This window comes from Cloeon dipterum, chromosome 3 (assembly GCF_949628265.1).
Source record: "Cloeon dipterum chromosome 3, ieCloDipt1.1, whole genome shotgun sequence".
NCBI lineage: Eukaryota > Metazoa > Arthropoda > Insecta > Ephemeroptera > Baetidae > Cloeon > Cloeon dipterum.
Genome location: NC_088788.1, coordinates 13,506,670 through 13,522,121, shown reverse-complemented (window position 1 = coordinate 13,522,121; position 15,452 = coordinate 13,506,670). Strand labels below are relative to the sequence as shown.

Below are 15,452 nucleotides of genomic sequence, written 5' to 3'. Positions count from 1 at the left end.
GTGACTGTGTTGAGTTCAGTTTGTAACGTTGAGAAGTCAAAGATCAAGCAGCACATATGTGTCATGTGTTGACAGTTGCCTACTAGATTTTGCTGAGATATAACCCGAATTTTTTAAGCTCTTAACATTTCAAATGACACCACGAAAATAATAACCCAACACTGGATCACTCTCTTTTCATCAATTAATTTCTCATTTACGGTGGTTGGAGGTTATAGTTTGGCATTTCAAAATATGTATTGTTAAATTTTATGTTTTCTTTATTTGATTAAAAACAGTTTTTTACAGATTGAATTTTAAATACGTCAAACATTTTGCGCGGATTTTTGTTACCGAAAGTAAAATCACAATTTTTAACCTAAAGTGAATAGAGTGAATCGTACACTCTATAAAGCACGCATAAGTGGCAACGGTGCAACACGTAAATCTTATTAAATAAAATAATGTGCAAAATTGAATCAGTGGTTTTTTATTGAATCATCATATAGTTTGTCCTATAAAGGCGTGTTTATTCGTTTTTAAAACTTAAACACGTACTGATTTTAATAAATTAAGATGCACATAAAGAAGTCATTCAACCTGAAGAGATATCACTCTTATTTATATTTCTTTCTTCATTTTGTGCTCCATTTTTTCGTCGCTGTATGAATTCTTTGATAGTTCATATAGTATAGTATTTATATTAAGGCTATCGGCCAGTTTGTATGACTTTATAATTTCATTTAATGATTGCTTTAAGTTCATTGTTGATTCTTTTTATATCGTATCAGAGCACATTATTGCAGTTTTTTTCTGAAGCGAGTAGAGAGTGAAGGCTTATCTATCAATAAGCGTAACAGAAAACTGAATATTGGGAGCAATCTGCTTTGTCTAAAAAGTAGTCGATCATTATTTGCCTCTACAAAAGTAGCGTTAGATAAAGTCAAAAATGAAATTATTAATTTACGATATAATTATAAAAATATTGTTTACAACTTACAAAATCAATTTATGTTTTCTTTTGTTTAGAGAGCTTTTGAACAAGGATTTTCCAATCATTAAAAACTCTTACAGAACAGTGCGTGCTTTGGCTTTGGCCAGCACACAGTACAGTATCGGCAGCTGAGTATGTGAAATTATGGATTTAAGTTGGAAAACCATTCTACAAGTTTAACGGAGCATTAAATTTTCAGTATATTTCTCTTGTATTCTAAACCAAAATATTGGTCAATTTCCTACAAGTGTAACAATTTACACAACAAGTCCAAAAAATGCATGCATTACTCCAAAGTCTCAAAAAAGCTTAAATATTTATCAACTCGGATGTTAATGTTCTAGCAAATGAAGTCTCCTAATTTTATATTATGCACTGAAGCGGCACCAAAAGAGACACAACGTCTTGATCTGTTATTTTTACAATTAGATATAAGAATATAGGCCCACACTTATAAGCGATACAGTAAATATATTTTGTCTGTCGGTGGCTACTATTTTTTATATCGGCGAAAGACTACCAGGTCAAACCTTTGTGTAGATACGCGACTTTTAAATTTGCAGGCTAAAAATGTTTCTGAAATCACGGAACGCTGGTGAAATTCATTTCATTTTTTTTTTTTGTAATGCCGAAAAGCATAATAATTTGGAGTTTATTGTTGTTCACTGATCACTTGCTTGATTTTTGAACGACAATTAATATATTAAAACATGTCCAATATTATAAAAGTATTTGTATTTTTTATCATTTTCTGGACCTGCTGATTCACCAGCATCGTTGTGGACGGGAACATAATTTTTATTACTTTTTATTCTTGTAATAAATGCAGAAATGTATCGTCTTTAAGACTTGAATTCATTGTTTGCATTTCTAAGATCTAGAGTAGAGGTCTCAGCCAGGCGCGCTGCGCCACGCCAGTCGGCCAATTTTGTGTCACTCTGGCATCCGCAGTGAATCTGGCCAACAATAAGCTGCGCCAGTCACACCAGCCACCGGCAAAAAGGGTCTAAAATGAAAATATGCAAGAGAAAAATATCTTCGGGTCGTTAATCACTATCAAACTTTCAAGTTTATAATATTGTCATAGGCGCCAGCCGCCGGTGAAAATTGCTGGTTAAAAATTCAGCTACGGCGGTCCCGCAAGCTACCGCCTTTAATCTCGCGGCTGAGATCTCTAATCTAGAGATTTTTTAGAGAGAGGATTAGAGCATGGATTTAATCCATTTTTTGTCAGCCTTTTTGGTCAAAACGCATTGTATATTATTTAAGACCAATTATAGAGCCTGCAAAGTTACTGCCAATATTCAACAGCTCAGAATCGCATTATTAATGCTGTGAAAACAATTATTTCAGCTTCTAATCTGCGTAAACTGTTTTGTAAGAAATATCTGAATTAAATACATCGTTCACAATTTTGTTAAGCGTGAAAATTGTATTACACATTAATTTTTATCACAATGATAGCTTTTATATTCCTTGTTAAATATATTAATTTTTCCCACTTTTTCATTTCATTCGAACACATATTTTTTCCGAGGCATTGTCATTGAGTTGAAGTTCTCAATTTTCAAGTAACACAATAAAATATCAGTATGCACCCTTCACAATACTAGAAAATAGACAGGGAAAAGCACCAAAAACTGCCCGTTAAAACATATAAAAAACATTTAGTGTCTCAAAGTTTCAGTTAATAACTCAACATGCACGGCTGCAAATGAAACCTCAAACCGCAATATACTTCATTTATATGATGAGAAGTGCTATGCACAATATTTTTCTCAAGAGGCTGAGCGGTTACCGTCACACCACTTCTACTCGTCCTCCAAAGTGTACACTCGCATTCGCTGGATCTTGGGGCGGAATTATGAAGCCGTTCTGTGGTGACGTCATGTGTGTGGCGGAGGAGGACAGGGTTGGTTCTCCAGGCGGCGGGTAAGTCGAGGAATCCACTGGCTGAACTCCCGGTGGAAGGAGTGGTGCGGTGGCGGACGCAAAGTCCGGTGGCGCGAAGGAGGGTACGTCGGACATCCGACGTTTAGGTTGCTGCGTCATTGCCGGGGCTGAGGGCGGCTTGTTGTCTGGGCTCCGGTAGGTGACGGGCTGGTGGACGATGGTGGATAAGCCTCTGTTTCGCTGCTCCTCTTGATGCTTCAGGAAATTGGCAACCCTGGCCGCATCCTTGTTTATTTCTGGGTTGTGATCGTAGCAACAGTAGAAGTACGCCAGCACACCAAAAATGCCTATCCCAAACAGGCTCAAGATAATGAGTATGAATCTCAACCAGGACCATTGCATTTTTTCAGACCCTCTGTAGTAGCTGCCATGGTGGCCACCACTGGTCAACCCTGGAAAAATATTTTTACATAGGAATAGTATAAAAGTAGGAATAGAATGAAAAATAAAAAAGATCGGAACACGCACTCACAAATCATTTGCCACCATTTCAATTTAAGGCGATTAGCGCAGCTAACAAAATAAATGCTAGAAATATAATAATTTAACTGTCATGTGCAATTAATTGGTAAATTTGAAAAGATGAATGATGCTATTTTTAACAATACTTCAAAAATATATAAAAAAATGTTCTATAAATATTTTTGTGAGATAGTACGGGTAAAATAGTTGTGAATAACTCACTTATATTATAACGATCGAACACCATTCGCCCATCGATACTGCGTCTGCTTCTGGCTTCTGCCCCTTGTAGAAAAATTATAGCGACGATACCTGCAAAGAGTTTAAGAGATGTGTTTACTTTTCAATTTACTGGCCTAAAAAGTTAAACAAGCCTAAAAATTAACAAAAGTGAAAATCATCCCAACATGTGAGCAAATAATGAATACCGACGAGAGGGGGAGAGAAATATGCAACCTGTTATGCCAAGCGACAATGCAGTTTGCCTAATCTGAAGATTTCTGGCCGCGGCGTTGCAATACAAACCGCGGCCCTATTCTTCACTTCTTGAGGTGCATGCTGGTCTTTTAATTCTTCCCGGGCTTTGATAAAAGAGTTAGCTTTTCGACGTTTCTGCGCTCTTTTCCATTTAATTATCAGAGTGCGTCCAATTTTTGATAAGAAAATTTAAAAAATTATTTTGGACTTCTTCCACGCTGCTACCAAAACTTTCTGCACCATTAATGCTATCCTATTTTATTAAAGTTACAGCAACTGCAACAGCACTAAATTCAATTTTTGTGCTGTTGTAGTATATATTTCCATGGTGTCAGTTTGTTCTTAATTTGCAGCAAAATTTTTTCCTTAATAAAAATTGTTTGAATATCACACATCGCAGCAGAGAAGATTTAATTTACGAATTTAAGTCGTTCCCATTCCCATAAAACGCATGACAAATCCCCCCAACACACGTGCAACAACTGTAATTGTAAAGCAGCTCCAGTTGAACTGACCGACAAGAAAGCAGGAGAAGAGGAGTCTCCTGTCCAACAGGCCCATCATAACAAGCTAGAGTATATGTACTACTTGAGTCTAGACACTGGTCACTGACATTGGGATATGGTCAAAACACACACAGGAATGTGGCTGGGCCTGGGCATATTATATCTTTATCGATTTATCAACTTTGTGGAAATTTATTCGTTTTCAAAATGTTATCTCGGCCTATAAAAATACATAATTCTAATCTTTAGAAACGTTGATATTTCGGTTTTCATCAAGGGGATGGGAAAAGTACCCCTTATTATCACACCACCTAAATAGCTGATCAGTTTATCAAAATACAAGTTTTCGAGAATGCCCACCGCTCCGCAATTGGTGCGATAGCGATGTTTTCGCAGCGAGTAAAAAACTCATAGTTTGCCGAGTGGCACGCCCAGCCCAGGATGGCAACTTATTAACTGCGTTTTATTCTAAACTGCGAATGCGAATCTTCAAAGGTGGCCCACCTCCCATTCTTCACCAACTTGCCTCTTACTTTGGTCATCGTTATTAGTCCTTTCGACTGTCGCGAAATAATTTTTAATTAGATTAGCACCCTTATACTGGTGATGCTATAAATTCATATATATAATTCTAAAGCGCACACACGTGTCAACTTTTCTAACATTTCACTAAAATGATATCTTTTAATTATAATGCAAAACAGTTTTTCACAGTTTTAGTTAGCTGAGGTTTCGTTTATTTGCTTTCAAATCGACAAAATCATTTTAAATCATTTCTAAAATTTTAACAAACAACTCGAAACCTATAATTTTTTCAGTTTGACTTTTCATTTATGAATTCATTTTAGAGTGACTGCTGTTCAGTTCAAGCATCCCATTTGTCATGCCTTGACAGTTGTCTACTAAATTCTCATGCTGACAATGAGATATGAATGCGAATCTTTTAAGCTCTTAACATTAACAATTTAAATGACTCCACGAAATAATAACCCAATACTGGATACTCTTTTCATCAATTAATTTCTCAGTTTGCGAAGATTGGGAGGTTATAGTTGGACATGTCAAAATATGTATAGTTAAAGTATATGTTTTCTTTATTTTATTAAATACAATTTTTTTGCAGATCGACTTTTAAAAACAACAAGCATTTTTTGCAGATTTTTGTTAGCGAAATAAGTAAAAATCACAATTTTTACTGTATATAGTGAGAATATACATAGTACACTTTAAAGCACGCATAACTGGCAACGGTGTAACACGTTGATAATTCGCATATAGTGTAGTAGTATAGATAAGGCTATAGCGGCCAGTTCATAATATGATTTTTTTATTTCATTTAATGAATTGCTTAAATTTCATTGTTGATCCTGTATTGAATTGTAACCGAGCACAATATTGAAGTTTTTTTCTGAAGCGAGTATAGAGTTGAAGGTCTAACAATAAGCGCAATAGAAAACTGAATACTGGAAGCAATCTGCTTCGTTTAAAAATTGGTCAATCATTATTATATTTGCCTCTGCAAAAGAAATATCAGGTGCAGACAAAAATTAAATTATTAATTGACACAATAGAATCATACAAATAATTCTGTTTCCAACTTACAAAATCAATTCGTGTTTTCTGTTGTTTAGAGAGCTTTTTAATTTGGATTTTCCAATCATTACAAACTCTTACAGAACAGTGTGTCCACGCAGTAAAGTATCGGCAGCTGAGTATGTGAAACCAAGTAGGAATTAATGCCATTATATTCTACACAAGTAGTATAATAGAGCATTTTCAGTATTTTTCTCTTGTATTATAAACCAAAATATTTGTAAATCTCCTTCAATTCTAAAACAAATTGCAATAAACTACAAGTCCGAAAAATGCACGCATTTCTCCAAAGTTTCAATGAAGCTCTTAAACATTTATCAACTCTCGGCTGTTAAAGTTCTAGCAAAGGAAGTCTCCCAATTTTATAATATGCACTGAAGCGCCAAGAGACGTCTTGTTCTGTTATTTTTAATAATTAGATAAATATAGGGCCACACTTTAGCGATCAAAACTGTAAAAATATTTTGTCTGTTGGTGGCTACTATTTATATCGGCGGCAGATTGCCTGGTGAAACCAAAGTAGACTTTTAAATTTGCACAGGTTATGAATGTTACTGAAATCATGGAACGCAGGTCAAATTCATTTCAATATTTTTTGTTTGTGATGCAATTAGTATGATAAGTTGAAGTTAAATGTTGTTCACTTCTGTTTCTTAATTTTTTAAAATGATAAATGTTATAATAAAACACGTCCAACAATAAAAAATTATTTTTATCGTTTATCGTTCTCTGGACCTGATTCACCAGTATCGTTGTGGACGGTAACATATTTTTTATTAAAATTATTCTTCTAATAAATGCATACTATCGTCTTTAAGACTTGAATTTATTGTTTGCATTTCTAAAATGTTGAGTAGAGGTCTCAGCCAGGCGAAAATTTCTTCAAGTCCTTTGGATCGTTAAGCACTATCAAACGTTCAAGTTTAAAATATTGTATTGGCGCGCTAGCCGCCGGTGAAAATTGCTGGTTAAAAGTTCAGCTAAGGCGGTCCCGCAAGCTGTCGCTTTCAATCTGGCGGCTGAGACCTCAAATCAAGAGAATTTTAGAGCATGGATTTAATCCATTTTTGTCAGCCTTTTTGTCAAAACGCATAGTGCATTTTTAAGACCATTTTTAAGAGACTGCAGTGATACTGCCAATGCTCAAACAGCTCAGAATCGCATTTATAATACTGTGAAAACTATTTAGTTGTTAATTTCAGCTTATAGCGTGCGTAACTATTTTGTAAGAAATATTTGAATTAAATACATCGTCCACAATTTTGTTAAGCGAGAAAATTATTGTATTATGCATTAATTTTTATATCACAATGATAGCATTTAAACTCTTTGTATATATATTAATTTTTTCCCATTTTTCATATCATTTGAACACATTTTTTCCAAGGCAATGTCATTGAGTTGAAGTTCTCAATTTTCAAGTATGTAGCAGGTGTCACAAGTAACACAATAAAATATCAGTATGCATCCTTGATAAGTATACTAGAAAATAGACAGGGAAAAGCACCAAAAACTGCCCGTTAAAACATATGAAACACATTCAGTGTCTCAAAGTTGCAGTTAATAACTCAGCATTCATGGCTGCAAATTAAACCTCAAAAGCGCTATGCTTTATATATGCTATGATGAGAAGTGCAATGCACATTAATTTTCTCAAGAAGCTAAACGTTTAACGTCACTATGCTGCTACCCGTCCCCCAAAGTGTACACTCGCATTCGCTGGATCTTGGGGCGGAATTATGAAGCCGATCTGTGGTGACGTCGTGTTTGCGCTGGAGGAGGGCAGGGTTGGTGCTCCGCGCGGCGGGTTAGTTGAGGAATCCACTGGCTGAACTCCCGGTGGCAGGAGTGGTGCGGTGGCGGTCGCAAAGTCTGGCGGCGCGAAGGAGGGGACGTCGGACGTCCCCCATTCAGGGTGCTGAGGAGGCGTCATTGCCGGTGCTGAGGGTGGCTCGTTGTCTGGGCCCGGGTAGGTGACGGGCGGGTGGACGGTGGTGGGTAAGTCGCTTTTGCTCTGTTCCTCTTGATTCTTCAGGAAATTGGCCACCCTGGCCGCGTGATCGTCTTCTTCAGGGCTGTGATCGTAGCAGCAGTAGAAGTACACCATAAAAGCCAAAATGAGTATCCCAAACACGAACAAGAGGACGAGCACAAATCTCCACCAGGACCAGGGCATTTTTTCAGACCCACTGTGGGAGCCACCATCGTAGTAGCCACCAGTAGTGCTAAACCCTGGGAAAAGTGGTTTTATTTAGGAACAGTAAAAATTAAGTACAGAATCAAAAACCAAAAAGATTGAAACACGCACTCGCAAATCATTTGCCATCATTTCAATTTAAGGCGTTAGCGCAGCGATAGCAAAATAAATTTTAAAAATAATGTTACATCAGCAATTAATTCGTAAATTTGAAAAGCTATGAATGATGCTATTTTCAATAATATATACGGCAGTAATAAAATGTTCTTAAATATATTTTGTTAGATAATACGGGTAAAATAGCTGTGAATAACTCACTGTTTCTGTACTTAGAATGATCGAACCACTTTGGCCCATCGACACTGCGTTTGCTTTTGCCTTCTGCCCCTTGTAGAAAAATTATAGCGAAGATACCTGCAAGAAGAGAATATTGTTTACTTTGCAATTTGCTGCCTCAAACACGTCTAAAAAGTAAATTGAAAAATCCCATGTGAGCAAATATAATTGATTAGCTTCGTAAGGGCGGGAGAGAAGTATGCAACCTGTTATGCCAAGCGACAATGCAGTTTGCCTAATCTGAAGATTTCCGGCCGCGTCGTGGCGTGGCAACGCAAAAAGCGACCTTTTTGTTCACTTGAGACGCATGCTGTTTTTTTAATTCTCCCCAGGCCTTGATAAAAAGAGATCGCACGTTAGCTTTTCGACTTTTCTGCACTCTTTTCATATTTTGGAGAGTGCGTACAAATTTAAAAGTTTATTTGAGACTCCTCCCTCGTTGTTATTAAAAAGATTTCTTCGTCATTAATGGCATCCTATTTTATGCAATAGCACTGAATTCGACACGTAGAGTTATCGGTCGTAAAACTTGATTCAATAATGCAACCCGCACCAAAAACTATAAAATTCCGCGTCGCAGATTCGCTCCACACGAGAGACGTGTACGGCCGCAAGCTTTTAATGTTGTCTGTTCCAGCGTATTTTTCAAGTACTTCTTAAGCTTCCAATTAATTACAAGAAGAAAATCATAACACTTTTTTATTTACACACCAAATAAATTTGCTGTTCTGGTTCCCGCAGATTTTTCCAACGCCTTTTGACAAAGTAAGTGCTGAGCTCTTTTAAAATATAGAAATGACATAAAATTTTCCATATAGTCAGAATTTAGTCTGCGCGGTTATCTGCAAATCAGATGCCTGAATTATTGCACTAATTGAGACTAAAAATTTGTAAACTATATGGCGCAAGTTGACACATAAGATTTCACTGGTCATTTTTGTGCTGTTGTACATTTTTCCAATTTGCGCGGATTCAATTTGTTTTTCATTTGCAGCAACATTTTTCCTTTATAAAATTAGTTTTCATTTACGAATTTACGTCGTTCCCATTTCCACGAGACGCATGACAGAACCTCCAACAAGTGCATCTGAAATTGGGTAGGAAAGCAGCTGCAGTTGCACTGACCGACAACAAGGCAGGAGAAGAGGAGCCTCTTGTCCAACAGGCCCATGATATCACGCTAGAAGTATACTACTACTTGCACTTGCCAGTCTTTGACACTGGCATTGGCTCACGGTCAACACAAAAGAATGCGGTTGGGCCTGGGCAATATATCTTTATCGATTTAATAAATGTTTTGGAAATTTATTTTATTTCAAAATGTTAACTCGACCATAAAAAATGCATATAATTACGGTTTTCATCAAGGGGGTTGGAAAAGAACATGTTATCACACCACCTAAATAGCTGATCTATTTATCAAAATATAAGTTTTCAAGAATGCCCAGCGCTCTGCAATTTGTGCGATAGCGATGTGCAACTTTGTGAGTGTGAGTGCTCGCGGAGAGTAAAAGAGCTATAATAGTTTGCTGTGTGGCACGCCCAGCCCAGGACGGCAACTAACTGCTTTTTGTTCTAAAATTAATCTAAAAAAGTGGCCCAACTCATTCACCGACTTGCCTCATCCTCTAGTGAACGTTTAGTCCTTTCGACCCTCGCGTAGTAATTTTTATTTAGACAAAAGTACCCTTTGCTAAATTTTTACTTTCAAATAAGCATTAAGTATTAGTGTCAACTATTCCCACATTCATGATTGAAGCAGATATAAAGAGCGGATATTTCAATTTGAATCATATATATTATTTTGCTAAAATGTTATCGTTAGATAATAACATAAAACAGTTTTTCTTACAATTAGTTTTTATTCAGCTGAAGGATCCGTTTTATTTGCTTTTAAATCGAAAATTTTATTTTTGTCATTTCTAAAATTTAAACAAACCACTCGAATCCTAAATTTTATTGATTCATCATATAAATTTATCTTAGAATGACTGTGTTGAGTTTAAGCAGCCCATCTGTCAATGACAGATGTCACTAAATTTTGGTGCTGATTTGAACGCGAATCTTTTGAGCTTTTAAGTATTTCAATGCAAATCACGAAAATAATAACCCATAATATTCATCGATCACCTCTTTTCACCAATTAATTTATCATTTGCGGTTGGAGATTAGTTGAGTTTATGTCAATAAATAACTCAATTTTATGTTTTCTTCATTTTTTTTAAATAAAATTATTTTACAGATTAAAATTTTGCGCTGATTTTTATAAGCAAAAGTCTGGTAAATATAGTACACTCTATCAAGCATGCACAGAAGTGGCAACAGTACAACAGTTATCACATAGAAAAATAACGTGGAAAATTGAATCAGCGTTTTATCTAGTTTGTTCTACTAAGGTGTGTTTATTCGTTTTTCAAACTAGATACACGACACACATAGTGATATATACTTAAACATTTAGAAGCACCTAGAAAGGTTGTTCAACCAAAGAGAGATCTTATATATTACTTCATTTGGTTTTTTGCTCCTTTATTTTTCATCGCTGTATGAATTCTCTGAAAGTTTATAGTATTAGATTAAGGCCAGCTCTAATGACTTACATCCAATGATTGCTTAAATTTTATTGTGGATCCTTTGTATCGTATTATAGCACAATATTACAATTGTTTTTTCCCTAAAGCGAGTAGCGTTTGAGGTACAATTAACAGTCGATCTTTATATTTGCCTCCACGAAAGTAGCGTTAGATGCAGACAAAAATGAAATTATTAAAATCGAAAAATAGAGTCAAAAAAATAATTTCACAACTTACAAAATCATTTGATGTTTTCTTTTGTTTAGAGAGCTTTTAAACGTGGATTTTCCAATCATTCCAAACTCTTATACAGATTAGTGCGTGCTTGGGCTAGCACACGGTACAGTAACGACAACTAAGTATAAGTAGATTGATGGGTTTTTGTTTAAAAACCACTCTACAAGTATAATAGAGCATTTTCAGTATTTTTCTCACGTATCCCAAACCAAAAACATGGTATAATTCCTTCAATTCTAAATAAAAAAAGGTTGATATAATTTAATCTACAAGTGCGAAAAATGCATGCATTTCTCCAAAGTTTCAATGTAGCTCTTAATTATTTACCATACTCGATTGTTTATGTTCTAACAAAGGAAGTCTCCCAATTTTATATTATGAACCGAAGCGCAAAGACATAGACAACGTCTTGTTCTGTTTTTCTTACTACTATACAGATATAATGGAACACCTCATCCAATAATAAAAAGCATATAATAAGTTATATCTTCCTCTGGTCCTGATTCATTTGGAACAGTTTTGGGCGGAATCGTATTTTTTTTTAAATTGTAGTATTCTATTTTCATAAAAATGCAGAATATAATAGTCTTTAAGACTTCTTAATTTTGTAGTGAACACAATTATTTTAAGTTGTTCAGAGATTTCTTTACAGAGAGTGACGTTAAACGCAAGGATTTCACATATTTTTGCTCTCTAGTCAGTCTCTTTATATATTGTAACGCAATTTTCTTAAGGCCAATATGAGATCCGCAATGATACTGCCTATGCCAAAAACTCAATAGATTGGAATTATCAATATCGTGTAGAAAATTAGATAGTTTTACGAGACGCAGTTTTTCAGTTGCTTGTTTTTCTTAATCATCTGATTGAAAGATGAATTTATCGTTCACATTTTATTGTTAAGCGGGAAAATTGAAAACGTCATTTTTTTATCACATTTCTGGTGCCAGAATTCCTTTTAAATATAATGTGTATGATTTATGTTTGTTCATTTCATTGCGATGAACACATTTTTCCCAAGGCATTGAGTAATAAAGAACTCAAATTTACCAGAGAAACGTTATGAGTGTTTACAGTACAACTAAATGAGTTGACTGAATAGAGAGGTACCAGAAATCCCCTATTCATACGCATAAAACACGAAAACATCCTATGTCTTGCAGTTTCCATTAATATAGAAAATCAGAACGAAAAATATATCTCAAAAGCATTATAGCACACACTGCTCATACATAATTAAATGCTATATAAATTAAATGCTTTCATATGTCGCTGTGTGCTCCATATTTTTCTCAGGAAGCTGCTGTTGTTGACCTTCACTCAGGTCCTGCCCGTCCTCCAAAGTGCACACTTGCATTCCCTGGATCTCGGGGCGGAATAATGAAGCCGATCTGTGGTGGCGTCGTGTGTGCGGTGGAGGAGGTTGGTTTCGTCAAGGAATCTACTGGCTGATCTTCCGGTGAGTCAAAGTCGGGTGGCAGGAGGGGTGCGGTGGCGCTCGGGAAGTCCGGTGGTGGGTAGGAGGGAATGTCCGACGTCGCCCATCCAGCAGGGTACTGCGGAGGCGCCACTGCCGGGGCTGGACGTAGCAGCCCATCGTCTTGGCCGGAGTAGATTATGGGCGGGTGCACGATGGTGGGTAAGCCGCTGTTGCGCTGCTCCTCTTGGTGCTTTAGGTAATTCGCCACCTGAGCCGCCCGCTCGTCATTGAGATGCATGTGAGATGCCTTGAAGCAGTAGTAAAGCAGCAGGATGCCAAAGCCAATACCGAAAATGGATAAGATGATGAGGAGCAACTTCCACCAGGGCATGTCATCGCTCACCAAGCCCCGGTTGTGATAACCGCTATGGTAGCCACTGGTGTGATAATAGGTGTTATATCCTAGAAAAAATAAAGTTCTATATCAAATACTAATTTAAAAACATGATGATAGAAGCAAACACCAAAAGAAACTAAGTTTTTTTTTAATTTTTAGACAAAATTGTCCCGTTTGCGCAAGTAAAATTAATGCCTTTTTTTATCTAATATCGCGTTGTATTAAAAAAATCGGGAATTTGGTAAATGACTCACTTTTAGAAATAATAAAAGAATAACTCACTGTATGTGGTCGTAGATGAACTCCACGACTTTCTCCCGCTACTGCTACTGCGCCCGCCGCCGCGCCCACCTTTAGCCTCTATGCCTTGTATAACAATTATAGCGAAGATTCCTGCAAAAAGTTTAAATGTTATGGTTAAAATTTGTTGCCTCAAAATATTATGCTCGTCTAAAAATTACAAAAATCCCATATGAAATCGTAGAGATAATAACGATTTGCGGCGTGAGGGTTTAACGAAGTATGCAACCTGCTGAGCCAAGCGACATTACAGGTTGCCTATCTGATGATTCTCAGCCGTACATACGTGACGCGGCAATGCAAAACGCGGCTGTATTGTTCCCTTGGGATGACGAGTCGGTATAATTTAATGTTCTCCTTAGGCCTTTTGCTAAAAGAGAACGCACATTGGCATTTTGACGTTTCTAAGCTATTTTCTTTTTTCCTTTTGTATTTTATGGATTTAATAGTCCCCCAAGAAATTGTTCACGGATCAAAGTGTATAGTTTTTCATAATTTCAAATTAAGTCTTCTTTAAACTTAATTCAGAATTAAGGCTCAAAATTAAACTTATTTTTTCGTCTCTATTTTTCTTCTAAAACACAGCAACATGCTTGAGTAAATTGTTTACTCCAAATAGACTAATTTCAATAAAATGAATGTATCTACTCTGCGCGGAAATTAATTCAGGATTTTGATATAGCTATTAGTGAAAATTCTATGAGAAAAATCACTTGTCGCTAGCTGTACTTTTGGTTTTATAATTATCAATTACGAAAACTCTCATCATTATTTTGGAATACATTTATTGGAACAACTAGAAATATACTGCTCTTCTCGCAGACTATTCCTACACTTTATATCAATTTAGTGCTAAATATTCCATTAGTAGCACAGTATTTTCTCTTTATTCTAAACAAAAGTTGTGCAACAATAATTCTGCGGGGGCGAAATTTGGTTAGCTCTGTAAGAAAATCGGACTGACTCCTCTGTTTGAAGCTAAAATTGAGTCACTTTTGTTTGACACAGATATTTTTCATTTTGTTCTCATTTTCCGCGTTGATATTTTCATGGTTTCAATTTGCAGTATTATCTGGCATTATCCTTATATTTTATTTTAAAAAAAAAAATTCCAGCTAATATACTCAGCAAAAACAAGTATTTTACTTCATTTTAAAAATTTTACTTCGTTCGATTGAATCATCAATCATCACAGGATGTTAGAGTTTGACGTTTCGATTTCCACGAGACGCGATTTTCCCTCCCCTGTTTGAGCCCCCCGTGACGCCGTGACACGTGCAACTGAAAGGAAAAGCAGCTGCGGTTGCACTGAGCACTGACCAACAACAAGGCAGGAGAAGAAGAGTCTCCTGTCCAACAGTTCCATGTTACCAAGCCAGAGTTCACTGCTTTTACTACTGATATAGTTGCTATTGACACTGAATTAGGACAGGGTCAACACAAAAAGCGATGGTTGGGCCTGGGTATATTCATATCGATTTTACCAAATAGTATGGTGATAATGTTTGAAAATTTGATATATTTATTTTAAAATGCGCACCCGACCATTTAAAAATATTTGGTTCATCAAATCATTGATAATATTATCAAACTAAGTTGGAAGTAAAAATCTCGCACCGCCGCATCGATTTATTTAATTGTAAATCCACAATTTCGCAATAATGCCCACCTCCGCACTCTGAGCGATAGCGATGTGCGCGATAGTGCGTGAGTGTACGCGGCGAGGAAAAAGGATAGCTCGCAGAATGTGGCACGCCCAGCCCAGGGCGGCAACTGACTGCTTTTTATCCAGGAACAATCATTTAGTGACCAACTAGTTGCTTTTCCTGTCTACAATTGGTGATGCGCATAATATCTTATTGTTAGTCGTTCAATATTTATTTATATTGAAACTATAAATTTCTATTTATTTCGTTCTCTATTAGTGATGCTATTAAATTCTACCATTCAAGTACTAAATTGTTGCGACACAATTCACGCTGATGCAAGGAGCGGATGTCAATTCGAGTACATATATGTATGATACAC

The 15,452-nt window shown here is 36.3% G+C and overlaps 3 protein-coding genes across 3 annotated transcripts; all 3 read right to left on the bottom strand.

Moving 5' to 3' along the window:
• Positions 1-239: 239 nt before the first annotated feature.
• On the bottom strand, positions 240-4,531 carry LOC135940515 (uncharacterized). The gene is made up of 3 exons (XM_065485436.1): positions 4,381-4,531; positions 3,611-3,700; positions 240-3,318 (listed from the first exon to the last, which is right to left on the bottom strand). Exons 1-3 carry the CDS (start codon positions 4,427-4,429, stop codon positions 2,774-2,776), a joined length of 684 nt encoding a protein of 227 aa, XP_065341508.1. The 5' UTR covers positions 4,430-4,531; the 3' UTR covers positions 240-2,773.
• A 916-nt stretch (positions 4,532-5,447) lies between these two features.
• LOC135940528 (uncharacterized) lies at positions 5,448-9,961 on the bottom strand. The gene is made up of 3 exons (XM_065485448.1): positions 9,623-9,961; positions 8,480-8,575; positions 5,448-8,196 (listed from the first exon to the last, which is right to left on the bottom strand). Exons 1-3 carry the CDS (start codon positions 9,666-9,668, stop codon positions 7,643-7,645), a joined length of 696 nt encoding a protein of 231 aa, XP_065341520.1. The 5' UTR covers positions 9,669-9,961; the 3' UTR covers positions 5,448-7,642.
• A 779-nt stretch (positions 9,962-10,740) lies between these two features.
• LOC135940309 (uncharacterized) lies at positions 10,741-14,872 on the bottom strand. The gene is made up of 3 exons (XM_065485148.1): positions 14,745-14,872; positions 13,407-13,517; positions 10,741-13,189 (listed from the first exon to the last, which is right to left on the bottom strand). Exons 1-3 carry the CDS (start codon positions 14,788-14,790, stop codon positions 12,624-12,626), a joined length of 723 nt encoding a protein of 240 aa, XP_065341220.1. The 5' UTR covers positions 14,791-14,872; the 3' UTR covers positions 10,741-12,623.
• Positions 14,873-15,452: the final 580 nt, after the last annotated feature.

Excerpts from the sequence above, each read along its gene's own strand:
- LOC135940515 (XM_065485436.1), bottom strand. The coding sequence starts at position 4,429 with ATGATGGGCCTGTTGGACAGGAGACTCCTCTTCTCCTGCTTTCTTGTC. Across the intron at positions 3,701-4,380 it reads CTTCTCCTGCTTTCTTGTCG|GTATCGTCGCTATAATTTTT; the intron begins GTCAGTTCAACT and ends AACTCTTTGCAG. Across the intron at positions 3,319-3,610 it reads GTTCGATCGTTATAATATAA|GGTTGACCAGTGGTGGCCAC; the intron begins GTGAGTTATTCA and ends ATATTTTTCCAG.
- LOC135940528 (XM_065485448.1), bottom strand. The coding sequence starts at position 9,668 with ATGGGCCTGTTGGACAAGAGGCTCCTCTTCTCCTGCCTTGTTGTCG. Across the intron at positions 8,576-9,622 it reads CTTCTCCTGCCTTGTTGTCG|GTATCTTCGCTATAATTTTT; the intron begins GTCAGTGCAACT and ends CTCTTCTTGCAG. Across the intron at positions 8,197-8,479 it reads TCATTCTAAGTACAGAAACA|GGTTTAGCACTACTGGTGGC; the intron begins GTGAGTTATTCA and ends CACTTTTCCCAG.
- LOC135940309 (XM_065485148.1), bottom strand. The coding sequence starts at position 14,790 with ATGGAACTGTTGGACAGGAGACTCTTCTTCTCCTGCCTTGTTGTTG. Across the intron at positions 13,518-14,744 it reads CTTCTCCTGCCTTGTTGTTG|GAATCTTCGCTATAATTGTT; the intron begins GTCAGTGCTCAG and ends AACTTTTTGCAG. Across the intron at positions 13,190-13,406 it reads TTCATCTACGACCACATACA|GATATAACACCTATTATCAC; the intron begins GTGAGTTATTCT and ends TATTTTTTCTAG.